This window comes from Xiphophorus hellerii, chromosome 18 (assembly GCF_003331165.1).
Source record: "Xiphophorus hellerii strain 12219 chromosome 18, Xiphophorus_hellerii-4.1, whole genome shotgun sequence".
Classification (NCBI taxonomy): Eukaryota; Metazoa; Chordata; class Actinopteri; order Cyprinodontiformes; family Poeciliidae; genus Xiphophorus; species Xiphophorus hellerii.
The window spans coordinates 2,573,402-2,600,030 of record NC_045689.1 but is presented as its reverse complement, the minus strand read 5'-3'; the positions used below and the strand labels follow the sequence as shown (position 1 = coordinate 2,600,030).

General features: G+C 38.2%; 2 protein-coding genes across 2 annotated transcripts in view; one reads left to right on the top strand and one right to left on the bottom strand.

Annotated features, from left to right (window-relative positions):
- pak1 (p21 protein (Cdc42/Rac)-activated kinase 1) overlaps positions 1-20,999 on the bottom strand; it is a 57,753-nt gene extending 36,754 nt beyond the window's left edge. The window contains exons 1-2 of the mRNA XM_032591053.1: positions 20,799-20,999; positions 7,006-7,056 (exon numbers count right to left, since the gene is read on the bottom strand). The gene's annotated coding sequence lies outside the window, so the exon portion shown is untranslated. The remainder of the gene's footprint in view (positions 1-7,005; positions 7,057-20,798) is intronic.
- A 2,096-nt stretch (positions 21,000-23,095) lies between these two features.
- aqp11 (aquaporin 11) lies at positions 23,096-26,422 on the top strand. Its single transcript, XM_032544952.1, has 3 exons — positions 23,096-24,331; positions 25,059-25,175; positions 25,697-26,422. Exons 1-3 carry the CDS (start codon positions 23,734-23,736, stop codon positions 25,795-25,797), a joined length of 816 nt encoding a protein of 271 aa, XP_032400843.1. The 5' UTR covers positions 23,096-23,733; the 3' UTR covers positions 25,798-26,422.
- Positions 26,423-26,629: the final 207 nt, after the last annotated feature.

The following is a 26,629-nucleotide window of genomic DNA, read 5'->3' as shown; positions in this document are numbered from 1 at the left end:
GCCTATCCCAAAACCCCACCCCAAAAACACACACACACACACACACACAGATCCTGCTCCATACAGCCATCTGTACAGCCCCGCCTCAGCTCATTGCCTTCAGGGGACAACTGCAGCCACAGCGTGCGCCCGTTCCAAGGAATCTGTGTAGATTATTAAAAAGAGGAAAACCAATTTGGTTCACTTCCTCCTGAGATAATTTAGAGGATCTCCTCTTGCTCAGCGTAGTTCTTTGATCATTTCAGTCAATGATTCAGAGCCGGCTGCTGCTCAGGATGTAAAACAGGTCATTCATAAATCACAGCCGGATGAATCCTCCCGGCATCGTCTTGCTCAGCAGCATGACTGCATTGGAGCCGGCTGGCAGCACTGCTGTATGTAAATGTATGCACTGGTTGTCAGCGTCGCAAATAATCTGAGAGAGAAGCAAAAGGCGTTTTAATTGCTCATATATTTGTCTGAATCTAAGTCACTTGAGGCTGAATTTAGACGTCCCGGTACATTTTAGGCAGATTTCACATCTGATAGTCCAGTAGACTCGGTTCGATTGGAGAAAAAAATGCAATATTTGTAGTTACATTTCCAGCTGCTGCGGTTCTCTTTCACACTGCACTGTGTGAAACAAAGCAAGTCAATTGAAAAACCTGGATAACTCTTGATTTTAAGGGACTGGCATGACATGTTGTGTCTACATGACTGTCTTTGATTATTGTTATCAAGTGTCATTTGGTAAATAATGACACTTTTAATGCAAGTATTAATGGAACTTTGCTTTAAAAGTGTCATTATATAAAGAAATTATGCAAAGTTCACACTTTTAATTGACTTTTAATGCAACCTTTAGTGCAATTTTGTACTAAGGGTGTCAATATTTCATGAATGACACTTCATGACAGTCGTAAACATTCATGTACAGTCCTCCTGTTCATGACAGACGTTATGTCAGGCTTATGCACCCCCCTTCAAATAAAGTATTACCAAAACCTGTTCTCCTTCTCGCCTGTAGTGGCGCTGCACCAAGAACCAGTGAAGGAAATGACACAGGATCCTCTGAAGAAGACACTGAACGAGCACAACTTCCTTCTTCACAAAATGTAAACCGATGGTTGTAGGATTTATCTTTGATAAAAGACCATGAGGTATTTCTCTGCTAGCGCTAGACTAGCGCATTATAGTCTGCTTCCTGCTTTTGGAGCAGTCTCTGGTCTGCTTGGCGTTCACACCTCCCTAAACAAACCAGATTGTCCAGACAAACAAACAAAATAGAGTTTGATTAAAGCAGACTAAGTCTGAGCCCCAATTTTATTAATATAAGTTTTATTGCATGATTATGTTTTAACTAATCCAAAAAGAAATGTAGAATAATGTTAATAAAAAAGAATTTACATTAAGAGGAGACGGTTTCAGTATGTTTTGTTTAGCTTGTGTGAAGCACAAAAACCTCAAGAGTGTGTTTTCTGAATCATGTTGTCTCCTTCTGCAAATCTAAAACCAATCAAACCGAAACTCCCGCAAATTGAGCCATGAAACAGTCAAGCTCTGAAGCCAGGCCTTTTGTCAAACCCCCCAAAAAACTAATAACTTGGTTCAGAAAATCAGATTGTCTACAGAACCATGTTCAGCTCAGACAGAAATAGTTTCGTCATAAAGAAATCCAAAAGGGCAGAAGGATGATTTGAAACCAACAAAGGAAAATAAATAGAAAGATAAAATGTGAAATAAAGGTCACTAAGCAGCAGCAACATACTGATCTGTAAAAGATAAACGCAACAACACTGACACAAAACAAAATCCAATAAGGCTACAACACACACTTACACACAGCTCTGTGTAATCAATACAGACACGGACTACAAGGTCACATTAAGACCCCCACCTGGCACACCTGATGTCCCAGGTCTGGACATCCTGTGAGACAAAGAGCCGTCTGACTGATGAGAGTGTTCAAGTTTCTGGCGTCTCTGAGGTTTTAACATGTCCGCTTGGTGAATTAGAAAGACATTATACAAGTTGTTTAATACCTATGAATGAAAGCAATTCCTAGAAATGAACTACAAGAACTCAAGAAAATATGGGATGCCTGTGATGAGAACCTGGAGTTACTTTCTCACTGAAATGGGACGAAACTGACATGGAAACTGCTTTGTAATCCAGGGATTTAGGGCGCATTCACATCAGACCTGTTTAGGTTTGCTTTAATCCAACTCCAGTCCATTTGTCTAGAAAGTCTGGTTCGTTTGGGGAGGTGTGAATGCGTAATCGAACTATGATGTGGACTAAAAAAGCAAACCCTGATCCACCTAAAAACCCTGGTCTCGGTTCGGTTGAAATGAACTTTAGTGCGGTTCGAATACAAATGTGAACGCCAAGCGGGTCGGAAACCACTCCAAAAGCAGGAATTGGACTATAGAGCAGAGCATTCTGGGTAAACACAAGCAAAATAAAAGCACAGGTCTAACAGGAGAAATGGCTCGTGGACTTTTACTAAAGACAAAAAGAAATCCTGCAATTGCTCAAATCTGATGCTACTCCATTTTTGTTTACATTTTGTGGAAAAGAAAGTTGCACTCGGTGTCTTCTTCAGTTGTTGAGTGCAGCGCCCCCGCTGGCGAGGAGGGAAACAGGTTGCTCAAATGGTTTTCAGTGTGAATGTGAATCGTACCAGCTCAAAATGTAACAAATGTTGCAATTTTGGTCATCTATCAAATCGAGTCTACCGGGCTGAGGTGTGAAAACACCCTTAAACTACATAAAAGTACAAACAAATATTTAAAGAAATAATGAAAAGAAAACTATATGTTACTTTTTTAAACCATTCTTTTTTTATGAATGTATGTAAAAATCATTTTATTATAAAAGTCTTTTGCAAATTTTTTGTGAAAAATTGCTTATTTACAGATTTTTTCATACTTCATATCTAAAATATTTGAAAGAGAATTTGATTTGGTGAATCTGAAATAATTAGGCACAATGCCTCTTGACACGCTGTTGGCTGGCATTTCCAAAGCAGCCAATCTAGAAGCACCTTTCATTTTCGTTGGTGCTGATTGGCTGAACCCCTGTAGTGCTAAGATGGCTTCATCAGTGTCAACGATTTGTAACCACCTGCGAATACCAGGGGGTCACCTGTAAAAAGGAGGTATTCAACATAATACACAAACTCAAATCTGGACATTATGGTGGAAAATTAGAAAACAAAAAGTGAGGAGAGAATAGTGACATTCGTTGCATTCCCATGGTGCACTGCGGTGCTTTAAGCGGCAGACCGAGCATCCGATAAATTTATGGGCTTTAAGAACTCTTCAACCAGAAATGAAATCAATAACATGGATGTAAACTGCTGCTGATGTGCTGTCATGGCTGAGAGGAACAAACAGAGAGCAATCAGAAAGCATAATGTGAGTCATAAACATAATGGATGATTTATAAAGTTTATGGGATACGGGCACTTAGAGGCTACGATTGATTTACCATGTTTAATGTTCCTGTCCTAAAATGGAAGAAAGGTTTTTACAGTCTGGTCAATTAATACCTGCATGAGTCCAAAAATTATTATCGTTCTCAGGAGTTTTACCATCACGTTATTTTTGGAGAACATGTAGAAGAACTTTCAAGGTAACCAACTCCTCCTGTCTGGAGCAAAAGATGAGGAATGAAGTTGTGAAAAAGACACAAACATCAATCTGTTTAATCTGGGAGGAAACTGAAAACTGAAAAGAAGAATGAAGCAGGAATCTGACCATTGTTAATGGTCCAACAGAGACGGACTGTGAAAAGACGGCAGAGACAAAGAGGGTCCAAAAGAGGAGTAAAGTATAATGGAGACAGAGTGGAGCAGCAACAGCGAGAGACAGGAGGAAGAAATGAGAGAGAGACGGGGGGAAGACGAGGAGGAAAGGGGTAAGTGGGGCTCAGAGGAAAATAAAAGCACAAAGAAAGACAAGTAGTAACATAAACTACCACAAATTAAAGCTGCACAATATGTCAAATCACAACCAACTGCTGTGATGCAATATTTCATGTCATATTTCCACGGACCAGTTTGCAGTGCTATAAAGAAAACTGCCTAAAGATTTACTAAAGTTTTCACACTTTAGTAGCTGCATTTCCGTTAACTATGAAATTTTAAAAACTAATTTGCTTAATGGAAACATGCCAATTTAAAAAAGAAAAACTAAAAACTGATAAAAAGTTGTTGCGTTAGGATGAGGTAATTTTTCAGACACACCAAAATAATTGTATTTTGCTAAACTGCTCCCTTTTTTTCACATCACACGAGTCACATGACAAACAGCTGGATGTTACTGCTGGCGGAACCGACAAAGATGACGACAGGAAGTGGTAGGAGGATGATGGCGTCGCATGTTTTTTAATGACTTATTGTGTTAACAAACTTATTCTTAATTGTATTTTTAATTTCATTGAAATACCTCAATTGAGAAATTGTGTTTTTTCAACATTAGTGGAATTAGTGAAATCAAATTTTGCGAACATTTCTACTGGAAACGCACCTGCTGACTTACCAGTCTGGACTACTCTTCAGCAAGGAAGCAGCTATTGGCTGTGCTAAAACTCACAAGATGACATCATCACCTAATTTGCATATTTGGCCTAGTGTAAATATATTCAAAACTACAAATTAACTTCATGAAATAATTTAATAATGAGAATACTTTCCCTGAAGCTACGCTACATCGTAGGAAAAGTCACACAAAGTGTCAGACATGGTGGTGGTGGTATGATGGTGCGGGGTTGCCTGAAGCTAAAGCACACTTCAATTATGCAGCAGGAAACTCATCCAACAATTATTAGGAAGGGTTTAAATAATTTTTGAAATGCAATGTTTTATTAAAATTGAATAAAAACAGTAAAGAAAACATTCTCAAAATATACAGTGTTTTTAGATTGCTTCATTATTTTTTGAGAGAAACTTGATAGGATGTTTGTTTCCCATCAGAAACAAACATCTTGGTTTTTATATTTTCATATAGAGATGTATGCATAAAGCTCAAACACGAATGAAGGAATGAAAGCAGCAAAAACATTTTAAAAATACATAGCAATTTCCCCAGAGTGTAGAAACTCTGCCCCATCCCCCGCCAGCCTCCACACACACCCACACACACACACACACACACACACACATTCAGGTATGCTGAGGGTCTGGCTTCATCACCAATCTACCAGCTGTCAAACTCCACCCCCCAGCACAGCCATGAATAATGGAAGCTGCAATGCATGCTGGGAAACATCAAGTCAGATAGGCAGAGTTGCATTACAGCTCACTTACAGAAGGTGAACAATCGTTTCCTCTCACTAAACCGAGAAAAAGTTTGGTCATCCACTCGTGTGCAAGAGGTGAGCTAAACCTGTGCTGCATTCAATGGCTGACTGGGAAATTTAATAAAATATAACTAGAAAAAATGTCACAAAGCATTGCAACAACATATAAGTATGATGACTAACAAATTACTAGACAAGTTTAAGTATGATTCTACTAAATCTTTTGCAAATTAACATTTTTTAAAACACATCTTTATGTTGATCTTTTTAATTTGTTGCTGAGTTAACAGAAGGTCTTACAGTCTGATTTTATACGTGCCACATCCCTCAGCAAGCCATGTGAAAACCAACATATTGTGATTCACACGGCTTTAAAAAAAGGAATATTATTTTGTTTATCTAACTGAAAGGTTTCTGGCCCTTTAAAATGATTTCCACTTCCAGTAATCTGCCATCTTTAGATAGCTCTGTGTCGTAGAGAGAGATGTGCACAGAAAGCAGCTGAAACACCAGTCAGTAAATGTTACAGTGATCAAAACAAAAGAAGTAAGTTTAAGAAAAACAATGAATTTTTCTGTAACCTTTGAACACATCCAATTAACCGGAACTGCATTAAAGTATATTACAGGCTAAATCCCCTATTGTCCTTCTCAGATCATTTTTATTGTACTTTAGAAATCAACTGAAAGGTAAAAGTTATAAACATGATCAATGTGATTATTTTGCTGAAATAAAACCCACATCCAACGTTTTCACAGCAGTCTGAACCATCCAATTATGATCTTTTCACCCAAACAATTCAAATTGTGCCACTTCCACATGTGATACTGAATCCAATAGTTTTCATGTTATAGTGCATTTAATCCGACTTTTGTCATTAACTTGAGATGTGTCATAATTCTGCTCCAGAAGAAGCCAGATGCTGTAATTGACAGGCATGAACTCCAGTGATCTGTGTCCAATAGGCGCATTTCAACATGACTGTGTGTTTAAGAACCGGCATGTGTCAAAGAAACGCCACGATCTGAAGATGCTAATGCGACGTTGAATTGGACAGTGATAAATCACAGAGGCTAAGTTCAACCACAATGATTTGTTACACTTACTGAACAGCATCAAACTCTTTAGACAGCCATCTTTTACTGCCAACCCCCCCAGAAAGGCTTTAGACTTACATTTCCTACACATCTATTATCTATTATGCTTCCTTGAGCAGGTTAAGTTAGGATGGGCTACAGATAACATGTTCATTACATTTTTTGCACAAAATTATTCTTGGATAATTAAATTTTAGTCTGCTCAGTTCTGCCTATTTTGAGCTTTTTTAGTTATTGCTTTATCCAAATAAGTTGCTACCGGCCACAACCCCCAACTCAATGTTTACACTCGCACAATTATACTGTACATCTTTGAAAAGCATTAGTAGAGCCTCTTGCACAACCAGCAATAATGCAACAAGTGGTTTCTGGATGACAAGTCAACAACAAAATCTTTTCCAGCAGCCATTGTACAGTGCATTCAGCTGACCAACCAGGCTGGAGCTCAGCTTTGGATGCTAGGTAACGGAACAGTGATTGCTTTCCAGACACCAATAAACATTAACTTATTGCCAAAAAACAACTGGGTGTTTTTTAAGCACTTGAACTGTTTTACAAGCACTAGAGACAAATAAAAGTAAAAAATATATTTAAATTTTGCTTAATAAGTTCCTTTTAAACTTACCTGATAACGTTGAGTTCGAGTCACTCTTCAGCAGACAGGTTCAACCGCAGCCTGCAAAGAAACACAGACACAAGTTAAAAACATAAAGAGCCCTTTGAGGTGCAGCTACATCAGTTTGTACATGTATTAAATTTCTGATTTCCAGACAAACAGCAACAGTAAGTCGGTGTGTTGAGTAGGTCAGCAGGTTAGGGAGAAAAGATAATCTACCCAACACCAAACAGTAAAGCAAAATAAACAAACAAACAAAGCTGTGTAAGTGTAGACCATTTGTGTGTACAGAGCATGTTTAAGAGGGCCAACAGAAGGGCAGGAGGCCAGTGGCGGCCCTGCAGCTGTCCACACATTCACACCTTACTGCGAGAAAACACACACAGACAGACAGAAGGTTGCTTTAGCAGCTTTAGATTATGGCTTATTAAGGTGTTTTTAAAGTCTAATCACCACTGGCTCACACAATATGCTGCCACCTGTAAGGCTAGCGATGTTGCTGTTTTTGTTTTGCAATTCAAATTTGGTACAAAAAAATATAAAAGAAAATGGTGCTATAACTGTTTTCTACTGGTTATACAAAAAGAAACAGCAAGGAACTGCTTTGGCATGTAGAAGGTAACTTATTCACTTCTATATTCTCGGTAACTTTATTTGACGGGTTGTGAAGGTGTTATGTCATAAACATGACATAACACCTGTAACGAACATGAGTAAGTCTTCATGAATATTTATGACTGTTGTCATAAAGTGTCATTCGGTAAATCATAACACTTAATACAAAATTGACATTATTTAAAATGTTATGACAACTTGTCATTAACCTAGAAATCCTGATCTGACATAAATTTGTTATAAAAGTATTACAGATTAAACTGTAGCTTTAATAACATAAAGGCTACATACATTTTTACAGGCGTTGCCTGAACAATTATTCCCTCTGGTTTGTTTGCTGTGTAGATTAAATGATTGTTGCCATCACTTTTTTTTTTTTTGGTTTAACTTTCAGACAGTTGCTATGATGCGTAACCATGGCAGCAAGATTTTTTCAACCCCCCCCCACCCCCAAATCGATCACAATGGGCCATGTTCATTACCTTGACTGAAACCTCCATCTGCCCGGCTTTCTAACCGCATATCCCGATAAAAATTTAAAGCGAAGCGGCAAAAGCAAATGAGGCGGTGCTTACAACTGATAAAGTCACAACAGAATGTGTTACTGTGGAATATTGTCTCTTTTGCTTGGAAAAGGTACTTGGATGACATGAGTAACATGCAATTCAACCTGACTGCTAACACTCTGCATTAAAATGGCATTTTGCAAATACACAGTTATCTTAGTCTATTACATCCATATTATTGTTTGTTTCTGTGTCATGGTGTAATAAAGCACTAACAGGGTCATGCAGAGGTTAAGCTGACATTCTTGGCTGGTCATATTTAAAAGTGCTTAAGGGAAGAAAGGTGTCGATGACGTTGTGTTAAAGCCGAGCTGAGAACTCGGCATGAAGCATCGCCTTAAGGGAAGACAACAGGAGGAGGACGGATCCTGCGCCGAGAGCAGCAGAGCAGAGAAGAAGAAAAATCTCAGATAGAACGGAGGGAATCTTTCCGTCACAATTTGATTCAAAATTGATTTCCCCCATTCAAAACAATCATTTATAACAATTTTTGTGAAAGAATTAGAAAATTTCTCCAGCACAACAGAGACGCACCAATTCAATACGAATATCTGTATTGATCCCAATACTGAAAAACATTCTAGATGGACCCATCGGGCCATATCTATTCAGTCTAATTCTACGCTTTGTGCTCTGATCAGCATCATACTTTATTATTTATTTGACATTATATTTAGGATTCATAATTCCACTTTCTGAACCATTTGAAAGGTTTGTTGCAGTTTATTTTTACAGGTTTGACCAAGGTGGTAAACCTGTTTGTCAGTTTATTTTTTATTTATTTTACATTTGATGTTACACTCCTAACTGCACTGACTTTTAATCTTTAAATAAAGACTAAAACCTGCTTAACGTTGCTTTTGAACTGTAATAAATGGGACATTATCCAACATATTTGAGGTTTAGTGATGATTTTAATAACAGCACTTCACAAAATGTAATGTCTGTTACTGGTTTTCACATCTACTGACTATATAGAATACTTTATTGACCCCAAAGGGAAATTGATTATTTGTTGACAAGTTACTCCACCCAAGGTGTTAAAAATTAATAAATAAAAATATATAACCATAAGTAATATTTAACAAATGTTTGTGATTTTTTGTTTTAATGATGTAAAGCACTTTGAACTGCCGTGTTGATGAAACGAGCTACACAAATAAACTTGATTGACTTAACAAATTAAAGTTGTGTTGGTTTTACATGTTTGACCAAGCTTGTGAAGCTGTTGGTATATTTAAGTGTGCTGTACGAGTGCAGAGTTATTAAATTAATCTGAAAAAAGAAACATTTTAAGTCAACTCAGCTGTTTTCCTGTATCGGATCGATTGGTAATAAACCTCACATGTTTGATCATTAAGGGGAGAATAATCAGAAAAAGAGACTTCCCATGTTTCATTGTGATATGGAGTATTTATACAGTTCCTCTACGCACAGAATAAAACAAATACACAACAAAAACAAGTCTTAAGAAGTGAAGAGAGACATTTCAATAAAAAATAGACAGAAGTTATTGTTGAAAAGCAGCAGGAATACAGACAGAGCAGTGATTAGGGGAAATGCATGGAAACAAAAAGCAGAGAAGAGAGGAGGATGTGAAAAAAAAACAAAATAGAGGAGGAGAAAAATGGGAAAGAGGAAGAGACCATCTGCCTTGCAGTGTTGGGATACTTGGAAAGGTTTGTGCTGGGTGGTATCTGTACGAGTGATATCATGATGTTGGTATTTGAAAATATCAGAGTACAGAATGCTGGAACTCCCCCTCCATGAAACCCAGAAAACAACCAGTGAGAGTAAATCTGACACACACCGTTATTCTGCTCGACTCAGCCGAACCTGGACCCGAACTTTACGGCTCCATCCACTTTATGTTTCCATCAATCTGCTGATCGGCCGGTCAAAGCAACATTTACGTTGCTAAAAACAGGCATCATCATAATGTAATGTATTTAACTGGTTTAACTTAATGTTCTGAATCAACAGAAAGCTGAACTGATAATGTAAGAGACAACATGCAGCTCCAAACCCAAGACCGCCACTCCTCAGAATCCACTGTCACTGGAAAGAAAGCGCTGGTTCTGCTCCAAGTTCTGACCAAAGGTTGGATCATATCAGCACCAGTAACAAAGAGCAATCTGCTGGTAAAAGTACTTTTATAGCACCTTCAGATTATTATAAAGACTGATCGAGTTAAGTGGCTGTGCACATTGCTGTAAAACTGGTTTAAAAACAAAATGTCTGACTGTAACCTGCATTAAGTTTTACAGACAGACAGACAGAAGCCAGTTTTGTGAGCTGAGGAGTCTCCTGATTGGACGAGAGCCAGGAACAAGTGTGGGAATCCGAACAGAGACACAGACTGATCTCCCACAGTGCGTAAAAAGAAAAGCAGCTGATTAGAATCAGATTAATGGGCTGAAACTGTTGGAAGAACGGCGGTTCTGGCCAAGTGAACTGTGGCTGTAGTAACCGGGTCTGGAGAGGTAGTAATAAATCCAGAAGCTTTATAGGGTTCCATCAGACAGGATTAAGACTGCGCTACACCATCCATGACCCGAACGACCCGGCTGAATGCGGCTGGACCGTGGCGGATCTGAAAAGCTCCTTAAGAGTCAAAACAAAAGGTTGTCTTTCCTGCATCCTCACCACCCAGGCACTACAACAGGCAGCTACATGCTGACCTGGTCAGGATCTGGGGAATGTCCCTGTTCAAAGGGGAGGTTTCTGCTTCATCACCATCAGTTTCAGCCCTGCAGTGGATGACGAAGTACGACCACTCATCAACCGGCTGGCTTCAGAGTTAAAACTATTTAAGTAGTGGTGGAACTTAATGAAAATTTTTAATCAATTGCCGGGTCTGTAATTAGTTGCAATTAAGCGAATTTTAATAAAAATCCATATAGTTAAAATAATAGGAGCGCACTGATGGCAGTTTTCTGGCCAATTAGCAATCTTTAAAAAGCCTGGCCTGCCGATTCCGATTTTCCAATGCTGTTTTTTTTTTCTGAACCGACGCTAAATATAGCAAGAAAGTTTCAGGATTAGCTGAACATGCTGTATTTTCCTATAAACTAAAATATTGCTGTTTGTAATACACCAAAACTCATTAGGTCAATCACAAGTTCCAAAGGAACTCAGGAGCTTGGGTACAAAATAACCAGCATTTTCAAATTAAACCCCCTTTTCAGCCCCTGGCGCAAAATGTCATTATATCCGCTCATCTTTCCAGTGTTTTAGGAATCCCCGATTATCCATGGAACTTCTGTAGAAAGGTGGACGCTAACATTAGCATTGGGGACGTCTGTGCTGCGGCTATATAGTTAGCATTGAGATGATATTTTAGGCTTTAATATCTTTGCCTTACCAAAAGGAGTTATTTAGCCTTGGTACGCTAACTCCTTTTATCACAACAATAGTTTTTTCTGGCGTCACATCAGATTGTGTTTCAAAGCAAAAATTAACTCCCGGTCGTCCATCGCTGTTGTTTGCACAGTTATCCCTTGTGTGTCCAATTTACTGTCAAACCAGAAACACACAGAGGGTCCGGTTTGTATTTCTTCATTACAAAAACATTACTATGAGAAATTAGGAATAGTATGGTTTTCAGCTTGACCGGATCTTTTGTAAGCTCTCACCACTCTTCATTGTAGATGCTATTACTGACGGAGGAAGACTCAATGTTAAACTATCAGGGAGGCGTTTAAAATAAAGTCAGATGAATCTTATTTATGGGCTTTCAGGGTATTTGTAAGGATTTGACTTTTTCTCTGTGTTTATTTAGGTTTCTGTGTCAGTTTAGTTTTGGTGTTGTCCTGTCTACCCTTGATTGATCCCAGCTGTGTCTAGTTTCCTTTATTACCCCCTGTGTATTTATACCCACCTGTATTTCTTGTTCTCTGTCAGGTCCTTGTCTAAGCTGTCTAGTGTCTGCTGTCGGTTGATTACTGTTTACCAGTTGCTACTAGAGACTAGCTCCTAGCTTTTGCTCCTCTGTGCTGCCTGGATGTTTGTCCTTTTTTCATCATTAAACCATCATCACCACTCAACCACCCTGATCCTCCGCTTTATCCTCACCATCTTCTCCCCCACTTCATGACAGTATTTATAGTTCTAAACTGCAATGAGACTTTTTTTTAAAAACAATTTAGATGAGCTTTACTTTAACAAACATTTAAAACTCCTACCTATTAGCAACTGACATGCAACCTGTTGGTATGAAAATTTCTACATTTTTTATTAGCTTAAGTGCAACTGAACCCTCTAATCTGATCGCCTTTAAACGAATCAATATCAATAATTATTACACTGGCTGAAAATAATGTGTGCAGTCTATAACAGACTGGATGAACTCTTGAAATGAACCGTTGTTTTTACAGCAGTGGGAGTCATGAGTTTAGATGAATACACAGATTGGGTATGAACTCGTTCACCTTGTGTGCTTTAATTGGCTAATCTGTGGTTTTCTCTGGACAGGGTCGTGTTGCTCTCTCTGCAGATTACATTATCTCACAAAAAAAACAAAAAACATTTACAGTATGAAGTCATGTGATGATGAAATGCACAAAGCAGAAAAAAGGAATTACAGCACATCTGTGAGGGATGCAAGGCAGCAGGGTGTGAACGAGATACATCAGCACTGAGAAATTCAGCTTTAAACAGCTGGCTGATGAAGGAGGGCGTGACAAAAAGCTAAACCCTCTTTATGCCTCGGCTCTGCATTTCTATACATTTATTATTCAAGTCTCATCCAACAGGTTCTGTTTAAAAATGCCAAATTATACAAAATTTTGATTTAGACATTTGACGGCCAATGTTCTGAATTTGACAGAGAAGCAACAGGAATTCTGGTGCAACAGAAACTCAGGCAGACGACTCCACCATCTTTAAAACCTAAATTATTAAATACCGGTCTAGCTCTGTGATGCCAACATGGCTGAATAACACAAAGCAGTAATCAAGCCAAAATTGTACAAAAAATATAGACATTTCGCATCTGAGGTCAAGAAGAAAACAGCTTTGTCTGTAAATATGTTTTACCCAGAACTCAAATGTCACAGTTTTAGTTTCACCTGGTTCAAATTATGCAAATAAAATCTCCTTTTGCTGTCTAATTATTAATCAGTTAATAGAAAAATAATCAACAGAGCAGTCATACACTGTAATAATGTTAAGTCAAGCAGAAAGTTTCTAAATAAATAGAAATATTTATTTAGCTGCAGGTGGATCTTTTGCTACAAATGAAATATGTTACATTTTATGCAATCAAATTTTATTTTCCTATTCAAAAAAGTATTTAATGATTTGTTTACTGCATCTTTTTATGTATTTTTAATACTTTATTAAATAAACTTAAGTGGCTAAATAAAAAAAGTGCCAATAAAAATGTGCCAATTTTTTAATTCAATTAACTGATACAATGATCAATTGCTAAAATAATCATTGGTTCCAGTGAAGGGTGGTGGCCATATGTCCAAAGAATTAAATCATGATATATATTTTTAAATAACTCAGAAACAATATTACAGTCAATATTCCACATTTTCAGATTTTTTAAAAAATGGATTTGGCCAAATATGTAACTTCAAAGATTTTTTAAATTATTGTTCTTAACAAACGTATTTATATATAAATGTATACAAGAATCACAATATGTTTAGTCCGTCAGAAAACATAAAATAAAATAAATAAATAAAAAATGTAAGCCAATTTTGTCCAATAAAAAACAGTCTGAAATCAGCTGCCAGGTGTAAATAAAAATGCTTAAATAAACACATGAAAAACTCATGTGGTTCATCAGAGCATTAGTTTTACAAGATGTTAAAAAGTTTTTTTTAAGAACTCAAACGTGCAAAACTAAAAATCTTGTTTAACAACAATTACAATCTTGTTTATTTTTTTCCAACACCAAAAATATGTAACATGAAAATAGCTGTAAAAAGCAAAAGCTTGTGCACACTTCCTATTGATCAGTAACTTTGTTCACTTTTTTTCATCTGTTACATGGAAAATCTCCGTCAAAGTTAATGCCTGGCTGTGTTTCGGTTTCTAGCAACATAATTGTTTTCAGTGGTGTCAAGAAATCCACTGGTTTTACTGTAAACAAGATCACATGGCGCCCCTCTAGTTAACAAATAAAGGGCCTCCATCTATTTTCAGTTTAATGAAACTGAATTAAAGTTCTGCTTATCATGCAGAATGTATCCGCATGATAAACACGCCCACCGCAGAATCAAACCATTTATTTCCAACTTACACACCCAACCCAACCTGGCTGTTTATCCGCTTTCTCATCAGTGCAGTGGATTTACTTCAAGTGGGGAAAAAGAACTGATCCCGGATCAAAACGTTCACCTGGACTGATGTGGTCCACCGGCTTCATGGGGGGAAAATGAGCAGAAAGCTTGTAGTTTGGTGCTGGGGTTGGTCTAGCCGCCGTGCCAGCAGCCTTCCAAGCAGACAGTCTATGTATTATTCAGCTGCTGGCTTTTTACTGCTGCACAGCCAATCCTGCTATTTATGTTGGTCTGAGAGCGAGAGCAGCAGAAGGGAATATCAGTGGTAATTACAGTATTGTGTCAGTATTGGTTGTGGAAATGATTCTGCACTTAAAATCTAATTATGTTTTGAAATGTTCATCTTAAAAACCAGAACAAGCTGATGAGTAATATAAAACAGACTGCATGTAAAAGAATAGCTGCTACACATGCAGAGAAATATGCTTGTTCACCGTTTTTGTGGCTCTCTTGGCATTTGGGGGGAGAAAAAAAAATATCACAAGACTGGAAACAGATGATAACCATTCTCCTTTCGCTCAGCAGCAACAAACCTGCCTTCATCTTGAGAGATTAGGAGATTATAAATACCAGGAACTGAACAAAATTCTTCTGTTCTGGTTCATACCTTGCAATAAGCGGCTCGTTAGGGTCCAAACTGTTAAAAATATCTTCAATGACAGGTAAGGTGGAGCAGAATCGTGAAGCGCTAACACATACAAGCTCTGACAACAGTCTGCTGTCTCCTGGAGACACCAAGTCACAGCAGCAGGAGACAAATGGGTCGTTAAGCCCTCCCTCATGCTGCCGCCGCCGTGTCAGAGCGACAACTGTGTGGCCTCATGCCTCACATGGGACAATAAAACACTCCTTTCACCACACCCAGATATCCATGGCAACAACCGGGCCGATATCAGCCCTAAGCCATAACCCCGCGCTCCCGGTAGCATGTTCCTGAAGTACGGATTCTCTCATTGGTCGGTTTTATACTGTATTTTATTTTATTCTGGAGTAACCTCACAACATTGGAAGCTCAAAACACTATCCTGAGCCGTATGCAACGAAATTTCGTTCTGTATACACCCTGTGCACGCAAAATGACAATAAAGTCAGTCTAAGTTTAAGTCTAAGTCTAAGTTTTAGAGGTTTTGTCCTTGATGTTCGCTTGTTTGAAAATACTGTAAAGCTGATAGGAGCTACAGGATAACCAGCACTGGTTACATGTACAGATTATAGGTCTGAAGCGTGTGCTGGTATACTGCACCGTCTTTCAGCTATAAGGTTCTGCAATAAAAATTATCCAGGTTCTAAAAACATTTGACTCCAGTCTCAAATGCAGACAAAATCAATAACTTTCACATTGTTTATTAAGTAAGAATGGAATGAAAAGATTGTATGAGAAAAAAAGTTCAATGGGTTATCAAAGTAGATGTTTTGACTTTATTATTGTCGAGGCGTTTTGGCCAACTTTTTCCATTTACTGTGTGATTTGAAAAGTTAATTTTAGATTTGAATCACTTTAGATTCATACAGCAGCCCTGCTTGACCCATTTTAATCGAACTCCAGTCCGTTTGCTTGGAAAGTTCAGCTCGTCTGGGGAAGTGTGAACAGGTAATCCAACTTTCAAAATACCGAACAGTGGTCCATATAAAAACCTAGGATTCGGTTTGATTTAAATGAACTCTGGTGCAGTTCATATGTGAACACCAAGTGGACTGGAAACCGCTCCAAAGCAGGAAGTGCACAGGGCATTCTGGGTAAATACAACCAAAACAAACGACCCAGTAGCGCGGGCAGGAGAAATAGACAAAAGATAAATCCTACAATTCCTCAAATCTGATGCTGCTCCATTTCTGTTTACATTTCATGGAGGAAGAAGTTGCCTCAATGTCTTCTTTGGAGGTTTTCATGTCGTTCATTTCTTCAGTGGTTCTTGTTGCAGTGCCACCACAGGTGAGGAGGTGAACAGTTTTTTCAAAGGGTTTGGGTCATTTGACACAGCGCAGTGAGAAAGAGAACCGCACCAGGTGAAAATGTAACAAATGTTGTAATTTTGGCCCCGAATCAAACAGAGTCTACCAGGCGTGAAAACACTCCTAGACTCCAGTTCGAGTAAAGATGGTCCAATCATGTTTGAACAAATTGAACATTTTTCACTCAGTCTGGTTCAACGCAGTTTTACTTGGGACTTAGGGTTTTCCATTGGTCCTTGTTTTAGTTCCTACTTTGTTTCTTTCCAAGCAAGTGACGTCGGACTGAAAACAACATCTGAAAACTGTCGGTCACTGATTGGCTAAGTGGTGGATACACTAGTTGCATCATAGGAGTGACTCTGTTGACTGTTATCAGCAAACACCAAAACTGCAAAGCAACTGCTGGACCATAATGGACAAGAAAGGCATAAATGGTTTAAATTGATGGCATTTACAGGCAACAACTGGTGAGCAACGGGAGGGAGAGATGACTCAACTCAGTCAATTTGTTCCATGATGGATGACGTTGAGTGTTTTGAGGCTTTCAGCATCTTTTAGGTAATTCATCACATCATTGGTGAGCTCACTTAGAAGAATGTTCTGAAAGTAACGATGTTGTCACCTGCATGAAGATAATATGATAGCTAGCTACTGTCCATTTCCAGGATTCACAGATGTCTTACATGTTGATTGTCACTGCTTAGGCATCAGAGAATATGTCCTGGACCTTTACCTGATTTTACTAACCTTCAAAGAAAGTGATTCATAGAACATCATGTATGTTTAGGCATTTATAGGCAGAAAATGCATCAGCAAATGGAAATTTTGATAACTGGTTGATTGACTCACTACCAAAAACCCTGGGATTGAAGGAAATGTAGAAAAATGAACTTCCCTTTACCCTTTCTATATACCCTTTAACTGTCACTTCCAAAAGCACTTGCATGTTATCCAGTGGGTGCAAGTGGTTTCAAACAACTAGCATGCAAATAATATCTTCAGATGTTTATGCTGTTATAAAGTCCAAAAATAAGAAGAACGCAAAAGTTTACAATAAAAAAACTCCCTTTAAGAGCTGGAACAGTGTTATTTTTGGTGTATGTACTCACTTAACAACATAGTTGCAACTTTCTGACCTTTGAATCATTCAGGAATAGAAATGCTCAAAAGTTTAAGAGATGAATCAGTTGTGACTTTCAGAAATTAGCTATTTTTAACTGGATCTTCAGACAGCCGCTCATAAAGACACAGCTTGTTCTATCATAGTTTAATCCACGATAATTACCAAAGATAAAAGAAAACAGGATTTTAGCACCAACATGTTGGCTCCCAAAGAAATAACAGCTGAAGAAAATGTTTTAGGTCCTCTGAGGTCTTTGCTGGATTGAAACCTTTTACAAAGGGCATACAGATGTTAAAAACACATTGGCAAAATCAGAAATACCAGTCTAACAGTTTTGTTGTTTATAAAGGAAACAACCTAAAAAAAAGAGACAGAATCATTCCTTAAAGTTGTTCATTCTTAACCCAAATCTAGAACAGCTGAGGCGAACCATCTGCCTCGGTGAGTATGCACTCAGAGAAAATGTGTCAGCTGACTAAAGGCTTTGGCTGACTTTAAAGAGTCAGGAAGCAGCAATAACAGCAGATCTAACTTGTAAATCTAATAAAAATGCCAAAAGTGTCCTGGTTTGTTTCCAATCAATGCGACGCAGCAGATATATGTGCAGCAGAGCGGCCAAACCCACAGAGTTAACTTGTGAGGATGTACAAGGATTCTGCTGAGCCCTGTGGAAAGAAGAGCGTGAGTGCATCTTGTGCAGAGTGTTGCACAAAACCTAGAAACCTAGAGAACGGCTTCTCTACCATCAAAGACACAGCAGGCCGTGCAAAAACACAATGAGGTTACGGTAAAGTAACACATTGGCTTTACAGGAATGTTTGATTACCTTTTAAATTGGACACTTTTCCAGATACACAGTGCCTTGCCAAAGAATTCAACCACAAACTTCAATGTATTTTATTGGAATATTTACACAACAGACCAACCAAAAGTGATTCAGAACTAAAATGAAGGACAAAGACTTTTATGGCTTTTATGGTTTTCACAAAGAAAAAAATTTAAAAATGTGGAATGCAGAACCCTTTGTTCTGTTAACCGTCAATAAAATCAAGTTTCTAATTATTAAATAGAGTCCACCTGAGAGTAATTTAATTTCTCAAGGTGTTTTCACACCTGTTAGTCCAGTAGATTCTGTTTGATTGGGGACCAAAATTGCAACATTTGTTACATTTTCAAGTGGTATGGCTTTCTTTCACAATGCTCTGTGTCAAATGATCCAAACATTTTGAAAAACCTGTTCCCCTCCTCGCCTGCGGTGGTGCTCCGCCAAGAACCACTGAAGGAAACAACACAAAAACCTCTGAAGAAGACACTGAGCACAACTTCCTTCTTTACAAAATGTAAACAAAAATGGAGTAGTATCGGATTTTAGAGGTTGTACGCTTTCTCTTTTGTTTATGATAAAAAAAAAGTCACAAGCCATTCCTCCCATTTAGCTTAGTGCTAAAATTGCACCTTTGTTTTAGTTGTATTTACCCAGTAGATCGCAGATCGCCCTGCGCTGTAGTCCACTTCCTGCTTTTGGAGCGGCCTCTGGTCCGCTTTGTGTTCACATCTACATTCGAACCAAAGCAGAGTTCACTTCAACCGAACCGAGACCAAGGTTTGTAGGATGACCAGAGTTCACTTTTTTGGTCGGCATCTGAGTTAAATTACGCATTCACACTTTCACAAACAAACCAGACTTTCTCGGCAGATGTACTACAGTTTGATTAAAGCGGACTCAACATGGCTGGTGTGAATGAACCCTTAGGCATCATCAAACAGCATCGAAGACCCAAGAAGACAATGTCACAGGCTTGGAAATACTAATAGAACTCTGGAAATCATCTGAAAAGGGAAAGATTATCAAACAATTGCAAAAATAAAACAACATGGCTGTTCTTAAGAGAATTTGATATCAAGAGAACAATTGGTTGTCCATTGTACAAATCTGGAAGTCACTGGTGAAAGCCAATAAGCAGTCCCATTTGGACCCCGCAAACAGGAAGAAGGTCTACTTGTCAGATAAGGTCAAAATTGAGCTTTTTGTACAAGGAAAACAATGTGTGGCAGAAAACCATCACCCTGATGGTGGTGCCATCATGCTGTGGGAATAGTTTTCTTTAATAGGGATAGGGGAGCTGTTCAGAGTTGGGATGATGAATACAGGGTAATCCTGGAGGAAAACCAGTCTGCAGAAGACCAGCAACTGGTGCAGAGATTCACCTTAAAGCAGGACAAAGACCCTAAAAATACAGCTAGAACCATAATGAAATGGTTTAGAGTAAAGCAAATCAATGAATTAGAATGATCTAGTCAAAGTCCAAACCAACATTCAACTGAAAATCTGTGGCAAGACTCAAAAAATGTTTGCACAGAGAATCTCATCCATTCTGGCTAAGTTTGCAAGGAAGAAAAATGGACAAAAATATCAGTTGTTGATAGAAATATGCCCCAAAACACTTCCTGCTATCAATGCCAAATTAAAAAAAATATCAGATTAAAAAAAAGTTTAAAGACTGTATATTACTTTAATCCCAATTAAGCACCACATTGTGTCCATCACATAAATGTCACATAAAATACACTGAAATTTGTGGTTTTAATATAGCAAAATAAAAAGGAATACTCGAAGAATAATCCTTTGAGTATTCCTTGCAAGCCATCTTGCAAGGTGGCTGTCTGCTTTTTTGTTTTTGTTAACTCACTATAATTTATGATATATTTAAAGTTATTAATTGTCTATTTTGGAGTATTTTCTCAAAAGACGTGTATGTAAAACACAAATGCCTGTGCAATTAAATTCTCTCTTTTAAAAGATCCCATTTTTAAACCACATGGACTTATTAATACTCTGGAAAAACCAGGAGATAACAAATACGCAATGAAAAAGAGAAAAGTTCATTCATTCATTCATTTGAACTCGGCCTGCCATGCCTCCAGGTCTCCAGTAAAACTCAGCCAAGTGGAGATCTGGGAGGTAACCCGGTAATATAAAGACAAATAATCACACCGCCCACGCCTCCGGCTGGTATAACCTCACCGTGACAGACTTAAAGTCCACACTAAGTGGATGGTCATGAACCAGCAGGGTGCCATGGATGCAGATAATGAACAAAAAGATGATGTTGTGCTCCCAGTGTGGTGTAGTGAGCAATAACTCCATCTTATTATCAGGGAAATTAGCCCCTTAAATCACAGCGCACCACGCGCCCGTGGCACCAACGGCTAATTTAACGGTAAGGTATAAAGTAGAAAAAGATCACTCACCACTTGGTCTGTCAGCAAATATAAATCCCTGAATTATTTTTTTGTAATTTTCCGTCACCGTGTCACACCGTCTCATGTATCCAACAAACTCTGTCCCCCGTCTCTCTCCCTATTTGTCGATTCAGACCTGCTCCGCTCCGTCGCCCTCCTGGTTGCTCCTTTTTAACGATAAAACTTGCCGAGCCCAGGCTATTGTTAGCGAAGCCTGCTGCAAAGAAAGACCCGCCTACAGTGACGTGATTCCAACAACGTTATTGGTCAATCAGGAGACACTCAAGCTTCTGATTGGCTAATACAGATGTTCGTTGTAAAGTTGGGGCGGGTCCAAGTTTGCCGGTAAAGATTCAGCGGTGTTACGTTCAAAGTCGATGACGAAATGTCCGAAATTTCAGCTCTACCACAGATTAGAATGGATGGCGTTGCGTTCAGGTGTAACTTTTGAATTTAATTGTGTAAAAAAAAAATCAACTGGTTCAAAGAGGGTAAAAATCTTCTTTCTCTGCAGATCATGAAGGAAACTTCTACACTACTACAACGTATCCTTACAAAATGAAAATGAAGAAAAATTATAAAACTTCATTTATTTTAGCGCTCAACTTGAGTGAAAATATAACTTAACAATTACACAATTAATAAAACATAAATTGATTAAATATTAATTCCATTAATTACAAGCCGAATGTCTTTTTTACACCAATAGAACTAGATCTAAATAAAGTAATATTAAAATCAGTTAGAACTTTGACCATAGACAATATAAAAGTCCATGACTGACGCGAATGATGCAGATTAAAGATTGGGGAGGTAGTGACATCTGGCGGTAAGAGAGGTGGAGTGCATATCAAGGTAATTAAACTGCTAAACAATGTATTACCTTCCTATTAAATAACAATATAATTGAAGGCACAAATAGTTATTTAACATAGAGGCTGCCTAATTTAAAAAAAAACATGAAAAAAGAAGTATGTAAATAATTGGACAAAGGAGAAAACAGGAAGGTGAATGCAAAGAGAAAATAAAGGAGAAAATAAATCAAGGTACAATAGGATAAATAAATAATATTGGATATGATGAAATGAGGAAACAAATAATGAAATGACAGTGAATAAAAAAATGAACTTACTAAATACCGAATATGAAAAAAATTGAAGAAATTAAGAAGTAAAAAAGAAAAGTAATTTTAAAAGTTGGATTGGAAATAAAATGGAAAATCAAATAGTAGTGATCATGTTTAATAAATTTTGTTGGAAACGACAAATACATATTAATTTTCATTATAATGTATAATAAGATAAGTTCTGAAAGTTTTTATTTTTTGTATCCAATATTTGGGATATTGATGTTGATGTATGAGAGAGGCAGGAAATCATAGATACTTATCGTTAAAAACAATTCTAACACATTGTCTAATAATGCATGTCAATCGACATTTGTTTTATTTTATTTTTTTCTGTTTTTACATTTTATTGTCTGTTCAAACTAAATAAATAAATATTAATTACTCTATCATATGATGGCGTATTAGGGTTATTGTACATAAAAAAAGAAGACTAAATTTCTGCCAAAAAATCAGAAATTTTCTGATAAAAACTTGGAAATTTCTGAGTTTGAAAATTTGCTACAAAAAACAGACATTTTCGAAATAAAACACCGAAATTTCTGAGTTTCAAAAGTCAAAATTGTAAACTTTAGAAGTTTTTCAAGTTTTGTTTCTCAAAACTTTCTGCGATTGAGCTACACTTTTCTGATTTTTTAAGCCAATGTTCAACTTTTCAAACTCACAATTTTCCCTTTTTTCTAGAAATTTCCTAGGTTAATCTATAAATGTCAGAGTTTTCTGACGGAAATTTACTCCTCTTTTTTCTATTTACAACGGCCTTAATACACCATCACACTATCAAGCCATGTATTATTTTCTATTTTTCTGTATATTGGCAAATTTTGGCAGGATCCATCCTCCATAGAACATACCAGCTTTGTGTAATTATCTCTGTTTGTGCAAAGGTGGGCAGAGTACCTAAAAATTGTACTGAGGTAAGAGTAGAACTTCAACATATTTTTACTCAAGTCAAAGTAAAAGGGAGCTGTCCACGAAATTACTCAAGAGTAAAAAAGTCTTTGGTAAAAAGTCTACTCAAATACTGAGTAACTGATCAAATTATCAATCATTTAATATTCACAAATGACATAATCAGACAGATCAAAATATGAAGTGAAAATTTTTGTATTTTAAGAATGAATATTACAATAATTCATATAAGTAACAAAAAATAAAATCAAGCAAAAAATGTCCTAAATCAGTTATTTTCAATTTTAAAAAAACTTTTGAAACTTTAACAAAACTGCAGGTGTGTGTCTGTGTCTGGTGAATCTTTTGTTAAAACATGTTTGTTTTTCATTCAGTTAAGTTTCTCACATTGAGTATCCAGAAACTTTACACAAGTAAGAGTAGCAAAATTATCATAATCATATCATAATCATAACAAAATTGCTCAAGTAAAAGTAAAAAGTACAGTGAAAATACTCCTAAAAGTAATTTCTTAAGTTACTCAAGTCATTTTAATTGAGTAAATGTAACTAATTACTACACAACTTGTGAGATCTGTAAAGCAGAAAGTCGACCAACAGACTCAAAGTGATGAAGCTTGTTAATAATTAGAGGATTAATTTGTCCTTTAAACAGCTGAAAAGTGAAGGGATGTTTGTTTACGCTGAAGGAGGTTTGATTGGGAAAATGAGCAGCGGTGAGGCAGGAGGGGCGGGAGGAGGAGAGAAACGGGCTCAGTCACTTCCGCACCATGTGAGCAGCACCGGGACTGAAGAATACTTTGTCCCGGATGGACCCCGCATCCTCCGGGATTGAGGAGCGTTTTTAACTCGGTGACCTCCAGCGGGGGACCGCGCGGCTAAAAACCCGCGCCCAGAGACCGGATCCATGGCTGCCGACGTGGCCGTGTCTCTGTCGGTGCTCGCGGTGGTGGTCCTGCTGAGCGACGTGACCCGCAGGCTGCTGGTGCGGGGCCTCGGGAACACCGGGCTCTCGCCGTACGCGGTGGAGCTCGTGTCGACCTTCCAGCTCTGCTGCTGCACGCACGAGCTGAAGCTGCTCTCTGAGTCCGGCGGCATCCCGCCTCAGCTCGCGCTCACCTTGACGTATGTGACGTCAGTGGCTCACGGGCTCACCTTCCGAGGGGCCGTGGGTAACCCCTGCGGTGCGCTCGAGCACGCGTACCGCGCGAGGTTATCGGGTGGGTGCGCAGTGCGGCGGATCGCGTGCCAGTTCGCCGCGGCGGTGGCGGCGCGCGCGGCCGTGCCGGTGATTTGGGGTGCGGGGATGTCGGGTCTCCACAGCCGCCATAAGCTGCTGGGGTTCCGGTGTGTCAGCGCGATCCACGCATCTCTCCCGCAGGCTGCTGCGGTGGAGCTGATGTGCGCCTTCGCTGTTCAGACTGTCATCACGCACACGCAGTCTGTGGAGGAGAAATACCGCGTGCCCGCAGTAGCTGCTGCCATAACAACAGCGGTTTATGCAGGTGGGTTGGTTTGTTTTGTTATCCGCTGTTATATATGGGGTGCCGTCTGTGAAAAATTAACAGCAATAATTTTATTTATTTAAAATTTGGGGGTATTTATTTTTCAAAAGTCATATTTTCATCATATTGTTCACACATTTATAAATGTCAGAGTTCCTAACTAAATATTTAATTCAAAATGGAACAATTATTTTACTAACTAACTATCCATCCATTTTCTAACACCCTTTTCCCTACCGGGCGAGAGGCGGGGTCACCTGGACAGGTCACCTGGACAGGTCACCTGTCTGTCGCAGGGCAACACAGAGACAGACAGAACACACAACCATGCACACACACACACACACACACACACACACACACACACACACACACACACTCACACCTAGGGAGAATTTAGAGAGACCAATTAACCTGACGGTCATGTTTCTGGACTGTGGGAGGAAGCCGGAGTACCTAACTAAATATTTAGCGTTCAAATTAAATATTTCGTTCCTACCTAAATGTTTAAGTCTGAGCTAAATATTTAGTTAAATATCAGTATGAGTATTAGTATCAGCAATACAGACCCTGTATTATGGAGGACCAAAACTGACATAATAAAAAATAAAAGCATATTTTTGATTATGTCAGTTTTGGTCCTCCATATGTTACTGGTTGTATATTCTGAATAAATTGGTGCGTAATTTAATAAGTTCTCCTTGATAAGTGTGTGTTTGTATTTTAGGCGGGGGTGTGACCGGAGCCGTGTTTAACCCGGCACTGGCCTTTTCCACCCAGTTCCCCTGCAGTGGGAACTCGTTCCTGGAGTACTGCTTTGTGTACTGGTTGGGTCCACTTCTGGGTAAGACCAACTGGAAAACAGTCTGAAACTTCACCAACTAAGGTCACATTTTATAGATTTGTCTTTATGTGTTATATTTTTGTGCATTTGTGTCCTTTTTTCAATGCAAAAGACTCCAAATTATTCTATTTCTTCATGTATTTTTTTGCTTTATACTGGGTTTATACTGTTAATATTAATAAAATAAGGCTTAGAAGTACAGCAACCTGTGTGATTATCACCTCTAGGTTCAATTTTGTTATTTCTTTATCAGAAATGCATTATTTCACATTAACATATAAAATTATTCAGCTGAATCTTTGCAACGTTAAAGAAATTAAAATCAGCTTTGTGTCCCTGCCTGCTTACAAGCAAAGTGTTGACATAAATCTTATAAGCTGATTAAATACTGGATTCTCAAGACTCATTGCACACGGAATCAAAATGACTAAATACATATTACATGTACACATGCTTTGTATGCAGCTCTTTTTTTAATCCTGTTTACTTTATTTTTATCTTCTTTCTCCCTGTTGTCTCAGGTATGATGAGCTCAGTGCTTCTCTTTGATAAACTCACGGCTGCATTTTCACGAAAATCGTCGCCTCTTCACCTCCCGCTGCGAAGCAAGAAGCAGGCATGAGCGTGGCAGGCTGCATGTTTACCCCGAGAACATCAGGCGTAAATATTAACACTTAACAATATCTAAGTTTCTGCTGAGCTGCTTTTTCTAAATATTTCAATTTGTGAGGCTTTTTAATGTAAATTAGACTAGGTGACATCTAAAGCACAACTGAAAAACAAAATTCTATAAATAAGTCATTTGTTTACTTTAGAGTTCAGTAGGTGTTTGATTTTTGGCGAACTTATCAACACTTTCAGATTGATAAGCGGAATCTGAAAGTGTTGATAAAATTTGACCAGTTCGTTGATTTTAAAAGAAAATCAAACCACATTTTACCATCTTTAGCTCAGTAAACCACATAAAAGTAGCTAAAATATTAAAATCTGTTGCAACAAACAGTTTTATATTTGCATTTGGATCAAAGAATGTGTAGATAATATAAGAAAACATCTTACTTCTGTGTAAAATTTTAAGCACATTGTTTAACAGAGGAAATGTAACCAGTGTTATTCATGTTTTAATGTGATATTAAAGCTGTACTGTAACTGAATCTTCTGCACATGTCCTTTACTTTTTGCACAAATGTAACTGGTGCCTTTGGATTCCAGTAAAAAATATAGTATAAATAAAATTGTCAAAACTGTGCAGTTTGTTTTTCTTATATAAATATTCAACAGATTCAGTTGGTGACACAATAATAAGTCCAGGAGGGAAACCTGCCGCTCTCACGGCTAGCTAAGCTACGTTGGTGGCGTCAGCTAACTCGCTCGCGCTTTGGTTACCTAGCAACTCACTCGCTCTTTGGTTGCCTAGCAACAGCCCTCTAAGTAGCTTACGCGGCCACCGGGCC